The sequence below is a fragment of the Chrysemys picta genome, chromosome 1 (genome assembly GCF_011386835.1).
Source record: "Chrysemys picta bellii isolate R12L10 chromosome 1, ASM1138683v2, whole genome shotgun sequence".
Classification (NCBI taxonomy): domain Eukaryota; kingdom Metazoa; phylum Chordata; order Testudines; family Emydidae; genus Chrysemys; species Chrysemys picta.
This window is the reverse complement of record NC_088791.1, coordinates 135,988,736-135,997,570: the sequence shown is the minus strand read 5'-3', so window position 1 is coordinate 135,997,570 and position 8,835 is coordinate 135,988,736. Positions and strand designations below refer to the sequence as shown.

The 8,835-nt window shown below is 51.7% G+C and overlaps 1 protein-coding gene across 8 annotated transcripts in view; it reads left to right on the top strand.

Annotated features, from left to right (window-relative positions):
* Positions 1-4,919: 4,919 nt before the first annotated feature.
* TULP3 (TUB like protein 3) overlaps positions 4,920-8,835 on the top strand; it is a 75,877-nt gene continuing 71,961 nt past the window's right edge. For 4 of the 8 annotated variants that reach the window (XM_065584275.1, XM_042842416.2, XM_065584299.1 and 1 more), the window contains exon 1: positions 4,950-5,105. In XM_065584275.1, the coding sequence (XP_065440347.1) occupies positions 5,044-5,105 (62 nt within the window). In that variant the 5' untranslated portion in view covers positions 4,950-5,043. Of the gene's footprint in view, positions 5,106-8,835 lie in introns of all 8 variants that reach the window. The other 4 variants (XM_005307833.5, XM_008173399.4, XM_065584289.1 and 1 more) reach the window with 3 other exon arrangements.

Below are 8,835 nucleotides of genomic sequence, written 5' to 3'. Positions count from 1 at the left end.
GTACATTTGCCAAACCTGACAGTCCCTCCGCAAAAGAATCAATGGACACAAATCGGACATCAGGAATGGTAACATACTGGCTTTTGTAAGTGAACACTTCAATCTCCCTGGTCATTCTATTACAGATTTAAAAGTCACTATCATTGAACAAAAAAACTTCAGAAACAGACTTCAAAGAGAAACAGCAGAACTAAAATTCATTTGCAAATTTAACACCATTAAACTGGGTTTGAATAGGGCCTGAGAGTGGCTGGCTCATTACAGAAGCAGCTTTTCCTCTCCTGGAATTGACACCTCCTCATCTATTATTGGGAGTGGACTACATCCACCCTGATTGAATTGGCCCTGTCAACACTGGTTCTCCACTTGGGAAGTAACTCCCTGCTCTCCATGTGTCAGTATATAATGCCTGCATCTGTAACTTTCACTCTATGCATCTGAAGAAATGAGGTTTTTACCCACAAAAGCTTATGCCCAAATAAATCTGTTAGTCTTTAAGGTACCACCAGACTCCTTGCTGTTTATGTCTATATGAAATCACTGCAGCTCATTTCTCTTATATAATGTGCTGAGTTGCTAACTCCCTCCCAGAGCCCACATGTCTGCACCCCCTCCTGTACCCCAATCCCCTGCCCCAGGTCAGAGCTTGCACCCCTCACTCAAACTCCCCACAGCCTGCAACCCTCCTGCACCCCAACTCCATCCCAGAGCCTGTACCCCAAAAAGGGCTGGATTAACCTTTTGTGGGCCTGGTGCTAAACATATTTGTGGGCCCCCATGGGGTAAATGGGTACATGGGGCAGGGGGGCAGAGTCCTCAGAGCGACGGGCTTGCCGCGGGCAATGGGAGATGGGTCATGGCACGGCAGGGACAGCGCTGCTCCACCCAGCCCATTACAAGGGCACTATTTACAAACCGGGAGCTGCCAGACTCACACTGGCCAGCCCTGTCCTGCGCTCCCATCGTGCTTCTTCCCCTTCGGGGCAGGCCCATGCTGCACCATGCCACCCCACTGCCCAGCACCCCTCTGACTCCCTACGCCCAGTGCCAAACCACCCAGAGACCCCCCACAAACCACCATGCCCAGTGCCCTCCCACAGACCACTCCCCCACCCACTCAGAACCCTCCCCCCCACAGATCCTTTCACTGCCCAGCGCCCCCTAGCTGGAGACCCCCCGCAGCCCTCCCACAACTGCACAGTGCCCTGCACCTCCCCACCCAGAGCCCCCCACAGATTCCCTCACTGCCCAGTGCCCCCCCACTGCCACAACTGCACAGTGCCCCACACAGACCCCCCACACTTCCCAGCGCCCTGACACACACAGATCTCCCCCACTGCACAGCCCCCCAACACACACACATCTCCCCACCCCCCACTGCACAGCACCCCCCCAGACCCACTAGAGATCTACTCTCCCACACCCTAACCCCCAGCCACAATAGCTGGCCCTGATGGGAGGTGACTGTGTCTGCCAGGCTGAGCCGGCAGCGCAGCCAGAGCTGGTCCTGGGGCAGGATAACTCTGGCCCCTTGGGGGTGCAATCAGCCAGGCAGGAGCAGGAGCAGAGCCTACCCGGGCCAGGCTCCCTCAGGACCCACATGCCTGGCAGGACCCAGCTGAGCCTCCCTCCTATCGTCCCCTTTGACTGGCTGAGACTGGCCCAGCCTCTGCACCAGTCCCAGGTGGCTCTTTCCCTGGGGAGGCAGGTGGGGCCCCATAGGTCTCAGGCAGTGGAGATGGCTCAGAGCTGGAGCAGTGCTGGGGAGTGAGGCAGATCCCTGGGACGTGACTCCCCGAGATCCCACCCAAACCCATTGGCCCTGTGGCCAGCAGCCCTACCGAGCCCACATGGTGGCCCCCAGCTGCTGGGTGATGAGCCCCCTACAGCAGCGGCACAGCCAGGTTCTAACATCAAGGATTTCTTGTATTATGTATAGTAAGTGTTTAATATAAAAATCAAGTAGTAGGGTTTACAATGTTATAACAAGAGATTATGCTATGACCATTATCCAGTCAACTTGCACACTACTATTTTGAATTAGTGATAATTCACAGAGAGAGAAAGAAGAAAGCTCAATTTAGAGAATAATTATTAACCAGCTTCTTGGTTATTCACCAGCCACTTTGCTCCAGTCCATAGCACAAAGCACCATAAACCCAGTAGAATCTGGCCAAGGGACTATTCACCTTAAATTGGCATCTGCTACACTCCCCCCCTCCCCCATTCCCAGTCACCACTATTCAGCAGGGCCGCCCGGGGGGGGGGGGGGGGGCAAGTGGGGCAATTTGCCCCAGGCCCCGGGGGCCCCACAGGCCCCGAGTATGTTGGAGGCTCCCCCCACCTCCGTCTTCCCCCATCCCCTCTGAGACGGACACCTCCCGACCCCATCCCCCCACAGCCCTGGCCCCCAGCTCCGAGCCCAGCCCCTCTGAGCCGGACACCCCCCTGACCCCATCTCCCCACATCCCTGAGCCCAGCCACTGTGAGCCGGGCACCCCCCAACCCAAAGCCCAGCTCCCCCCGCAGCCCTGGGCAACAGCAGCACCACCCCCAGGCAGCGACAGCCCATTGGCACCAACCATCACCCAGCAACAGCCCATTATGTAATTGCAAATGTATACATACCATTAAAGCATTTAATGTTTTTAAATAATGTATTTCGTGTATTTTCAAATTATTACAAATTAATTTTTGAATGTATTTCACTATTTTTTTTTTTTACATTTCCAAATACATGTTACTATAGTATTGCAACTTTTTTTTATGGAAGGGGCCCCCGAAATTGCTTTGCTTTGTAATAATTTGAAAATACACTAAATACATTATTTAAAAATATTAAATGCTTTAATGGTATGTATACCAGCTATATAGCTGCAGCGCGCCAGGGCCGCTCCCGGACGCGGCGCGCTGAGACGCCGGGGGATGGGGGAAGACGGAGGCGGGGGGAGCCTCCGACATAATCGTGGGGGCCCCTGCGGGGCGCCTGGGGCAAATTGCCCCACTTGCCCTCCCCCCGGGCGGCCCTGAGACATTCTCTCGCCTAGACCTAGACCAGTTTCATAATTCTCTACAGATTTGTCATCAAGATCAAGGACTGCAGTGAAAAGACAGCAAGGCCTGTGTGCTGGACTGCCCCAGGCGAGGGGCCAGACCCAGCTATGTAGATGGGTTAAAGGGTTCTGTAATGGGCCCCTTCCCAGGGTGAGTCTGGTGCCATGGTGCCATTGGCACCATTGTAAACCCGGTACTGACCCCAAGCCCCCTCCCACAGCAAAACTGCCTTGGACCTTTTCTGGATGCCACCCAAAAATATAAAAACCTGCTGCCCCGGTGCTACTTTACTGCTACAGGAGACTTGATGCAGTGAAATAATTTCCCTAAATTCCATCAAACTCTGCGTCACACATTTTGAGTATTTAAGAGTCTCTCATAACTATTTGTCTATGTGAAGTCTCATAACAGTTCACAAATGTTAGGATTGCCTTTTGCTGCATTTATCTTGCCTGTGAATCCAGCCCTTAGAGTCCCATGTTCACACGTCATTGCTTGTGTGTAGAAGCTGATTCACAAATATTCAGTAAGTGTATTATATGGTGTCATCTTACATCCTTCCCAAGGGCAAAAATCTTCTGCAACAATGAAGGCTTGGGCTCATGACCAGTGGCTGCAGAACTTTTGGATGCGCACGACCACACTTCTGCATCTGTGTGCAAAACTCACCAAAATAAAAGCTGCACTGACAATGGAGAAGATAAAATAATTGCACTATGGGGATCTGCAACAACCGATTCTTATTGGTCAATCAGTGGTCTCTCTCCTAAACCAAGGTGGACTGGATTTCTTTAATGTAAGTAGTCACAACATATTGTTAAAGCTCATTTTATGCTCAATGCCGTGTTAAGATCTCTGCAGTCATAGATAATAACTGTTTTCTTGGGGAATCAGGGCACAGTATCCAGTCTGCCAGACACAGACACACACTGCATATACTGCAACCCTTGTCAACTGTGAAAAAGAAAGTGAGGATTGCACGATGCTAAGAAACATAGAATTGTATGAGAAATAAATGCCATAAACTGCCTAAGGATCATGATTCCTGTAAAAATTCCACATCAGTAAACATTTTCTTAATGCTGATAGGCATACATATGTTAGGTAATGCTGACATGTGGAAGGAATAGCATGAGTGAATGCAAAGTATGTGTAACATTATAACTTCTGTGATTTCATTTCTTAATTGTTACTTATCAAAGGTCCAGTGTCATTCTTGCAAAAGGTGGGCACATATGCCCTGCATTACAGAAGGAACCAATCAAGACTACCTGACTGATGAGAAGAAAGAGTACAACTGCAAAAAATGTGCATAGTTCACTTCTTTACCCCCCCAAAAAAATTGTTTAAATGCCTCTTGTTCAAAACATAATGCAACCAAAAGAAATTTTTAATGTATATACCAGATTATAATAATAAATGTTTTTTATTTAAAAAAATTATTCTCTGTATTTGTATCCATGTGTATAATGCAAATTATAAAAGTAAATTAAAAAAATGAAAGTGGTATCACCTTGGGCTCAGGGGTATGCGCCGTACCCCCAAACCGTACCTCCCTTTTCACATACTCACACACAAAAAAGTGAAACAGCATGCCTCAATCATCCAATAGATCAATTTGGCACATTAGCCAGGAAGAAGCAGATTGTGAGTGTTTTTGACCACAAACCCCATCCCTCCTGATTCGCAGCCCCATGGACCGGGCGGTAGCAAGTAGCCCAGATGGTCACGCTGCGTGGCGGAAATTGCACCTATTGCAAAACGGGAGGGTTGCTATACATGTCGTCACACCTGCACGAGCCAAGAGGGGGTGGTCCCACAGCCACCTTGCAATAGGCATGCGCGGGTTCTGCCGCACCCCTTCCAGACACCAGCCAATGAACGCTCCGGGTGTTGCGCCTTTGGCCAATGGCGCGGCGCCTCAGTGCCGGGTGCGGTTGCTAAGGGCAGCGGCGGCGGCCGGGGCTAAGCGCGAGTGGCCAGGATCCCATGGCAACGGCGGGGGTGAGGATGGAGAGCGCGGGGGACCGGGCCGGGCCCCGCGGGGGCAGGTGAGACCCGGGGAGGGAGGTGCGCGGGCGGAGTGGCTCGGGGGTCACCAGGGACCGGGGGTCCGCCCTGCAGCTCCCGGGGCCGACGGGGTTTCGCGGGTCTGGTGCCTGGGCTCTTGCTCCCCGTTGGTACCGAGTGAGGCGCCCCGGGCTCATCCGTCGTGGATGCCGCTGACGGTCCCGGGCAGCAGCACTTCGACATGACACCCCTCCACCCCCACCAGACGCTACAATCGCAAGCCCGTTAAATGTTTCCCTTCCCCCCCCGGCTTGTGTGGAAAACGTACCCAGTCAGGCTGGGCAATGGCCTCTCCCACCAGGCAGGGCACCAAATAAACTCAGTGCACACGGGAATGGCTTGGCTTGGTTTAGTTCATTACAGGATTTTAATCTCGGGTGTTAATTGCAGCCCTAGGAGATAAAACGATAGACTGATGTCTTGAAGTTGATGTTCCTGACTGTGATGTACAATTTTTCAATATCAGTGTGTGTGCAGCTCAGCCCCTCATATACAAAGAGAGCACTTACAGGGGAAGGGTTAAAATATACCAGATGTATTGAAAAATTCTCTGCACTTTAAGGTCCCTGCCCCCTCCCCACCGTAGTCCCTTCTTTTCCTGAATTTTGTCACAACAGGTCAAGATGATGTGGATAAATATCTCTGTCAGGCAGCCGGTCTACACTAGTGTTCCAATAGTTGCTGCAGTGGTGGGGAATTTTAAGAAAAGGCTGGTCTCTCCACATAAACGTTGTACCATTTTAATTTTATAATTAAATTAGTACAGCCTGCCTAGCAGGGGATGCAGTATACTGTACTCCTAAGGGAATTCTATGCCAAAAAATAAAAATTCTGTGCACAATATTTTATTTATTGTGGAGAATTTGCAGAATTTTTAATGTGGAGGCTCCTGCATGGCCGTAAGGACTGAGGAGGAGCACAGGCTGCTGGCTGCACAGACGTGGGAGATCACCCTGCAGCCCCCCCCTGCTCCCCAGAAACTCAGCAGTGAGGCTGCACCCAACCCTGACATAGCACAAGGGCCAGGCCTGCCCCAGAAAGACCCTAGGGTCTTGCCCCTCTGTGCCAGGTGCACCAGTTGTGGGCAGGCAGCCTCAACCCAGCATGATCTATGTGTAGAGGGGCTTGGTGTGAAGTGAGAAGGTTCTGTGTGGACCAAACTGGGTGCGGGTCTGGGTGCATGGGGGATCTGGATGCACGGGCTTGTTGGGGAGGTTCTAGGTGCAGGGGCAATGGGACTCTGCAGGGGGGTCCAGGTAAAGGTGGTTGGGGCTCAGCAAGCGGGGGAGTCTGGATACAGGGAAGTAAAGAAATCTGCGGGGAGAACATAAGAATGGCCCTACTGGGTCAGACCAAAGGTCCATCTAGCCCAGTATCCTGTCCTCCGACAGTGGCCAGTGCCAGGTGCCCCAGAGGGAAGGAACAGAACAGGCAATCATCAAGTGATCCATCCCCCTGTCGCTTATTCCCAGCTTAGGGCAAACAGAGGCTAGGGACACCATTCATACCCACCCTGGCTAATAGCCATTGATGGACCTATCCTCCATGAATTTTTCTAGTTCTTTTTTGAATCCTGTTATGGTCTTGGGCTTCACAACATCCTCTGGCAAGGAGTTCCACAAGTTGACTGTGTGTTGTGTGAAGAAATATTTCCTTTTATTTGTTTTAAACCTACTGCCTATTAATTTTATTTTGTGACCCCTAGTTCTTGTGTTATGAGAAGTAGTAAACAGCACTTCCTTATCTACTTTCTCTACACAAGTCATGATTTTATAGAGCTCAATCATATCTCCTTAGCTGTCTCTTTTCCAAGCTAAATACTCCCAGTCTTATTAATCTTTCCTTTAGCACCTCACTCGGCCAGTGGCGTCACTGGTTGTTTAGCAGGTTTCCTGCTTCTGATGTACTTAAAAAAGAAAACTTGCTATTACTTTTTGAGTCTTTGGCTAACTGTTCCTCAAATTCTTTTTTGGCCTTCCTAATTGCATTTTTACACTTCACTTGCCAGTGTTTATGCTCCTTTCTATTTTCCTCACTAGGATGTAACTTCCACTTTTTAAAGGATGCCCTTTTGCCTCTCACTGCTTCTTTTACTTTGTTGTTTAGCCACGGTGGCTCTTTTTTGGTTCTCTTACTATGTTTTCTTAATTTGGGGTATACATTTAAGTTGAGCCTCTATTATGGTGTCTTTAAAAAGTTTCCACGCAGCTTGCAGAGATTTCACTTTTGGCACTATACCCTTTAATTTCTGTTTAACTAACCTCCTCATTTTTGTGTAGTCCCCCTTTCTGAAATTAAATGTTACCGTGTTGGGCCGCTGTGGTGTTTTTCCTGCCACAGGGATATTAAATTTAATTATGGTCACTATTACCAAGTGATCCAGCTATATTCACCTCTTGGACCAGATCCTGTGCTCCACTGAGGATTAAATCAAGAATTGCCTCTCCTCTGGTGGGTTCCAGGACCAGCTGCTCCAAGAAGCAGTCATTTAAGGCGTCAAGAAACTTTATCTCTGCATCCCGTCCTGAGGTGACATGTACCCAGTCAATATGGGGATAATTGAAATCCCTCATTATTATTATTGAGTTTGTTTATTTTAATAGCTTCTCGAATCTCCCTGAGCATTTCACAGTCCCTCTCACCATCCTGGTCAGACATGAATTGTGATGCAGAATTTCCCCAGGAGTATTAATGAAATGTACTTACAGTAGTATATCTTACTGCCATATCGGATGGGGAATAAGCATAAAGATACTGGACCAAATTATTAAACAATTAATTTGTTTAAACCTAGGGGATAAAAAGGTGCTATGTAATTAGGGTGACCAGACGTCCCGATTTTATCGGGACTGTCCCGATATTTCCTTGTTTGTCCCGCGTCCCGAACGACGTGCGGTCGGGACACTGGACAAACAAGGAAATGCGCCGGAGCCTGGAGCCCGGAAGTGCTCGCGCCCCCGCCCCCGCCCCCTCCTCCCCCGATTGGCTCCCTCCCCGAATCCCCGCCTCTTCCCCAGGCTCACCATTCCTCCTCCCTCCGCAAGCGCTGGAGGGAGGCCCGGGAGACTCAGGGGAAGCGCGGGGCCGGGGTGAGTAAGAGTCCGGCCTGGTCCCGAGCAGGCAGGACCCAGTTGGGTGGTTGGGAGAGGAGGGGGGCGGCCCATGGGGCCAGGCGGTGGCTGTTCTCACCCCCAGGCAGCGGGACTCGGGAGCAGCCGCTGCTGCAGCTCCCACTGCCGCGGGGGGAGGAAGCGGCCATGGCGCTCGGCGGCTGCGGCTCTGGCGCCCCCGAACCCTCCGGGCCTGCTGCAGGGACCCAGCAGCGCATACGCTGCGCCCAGCCCCTGGCCATCGCGTCTGGGCTGCTGCCCAGCTGGTGCTATCGCGCGGCGGCCCCGGGGTGGAGGCATTGGCCGCCCAGCCCCGTTCGTTCCCCTGCGGGACGGGGGGGGCTGGGGCCTGCTGCCCCCACTCCGGGGCCGCCGTGCGATAGCACCAGCTGGGCAGCAGTCCAGACGCGATGGCCAGGGGCTGGGCGCAGCGTATGCGCTGCTGGGTCCCTGCAGCAGGCCCGGAGGGTTCGGGGGCGCCAGAGCCGCAGCCGCCGAGCGCCATGGCCGCTTCCTCCCCCCGCGGCAGTGGGAGCTGCAGCAGCGGCTGCTCCCAAGTCCCGCTGCCTGGGGGTGAGAACAGCCACTGCCTGGCCCTATG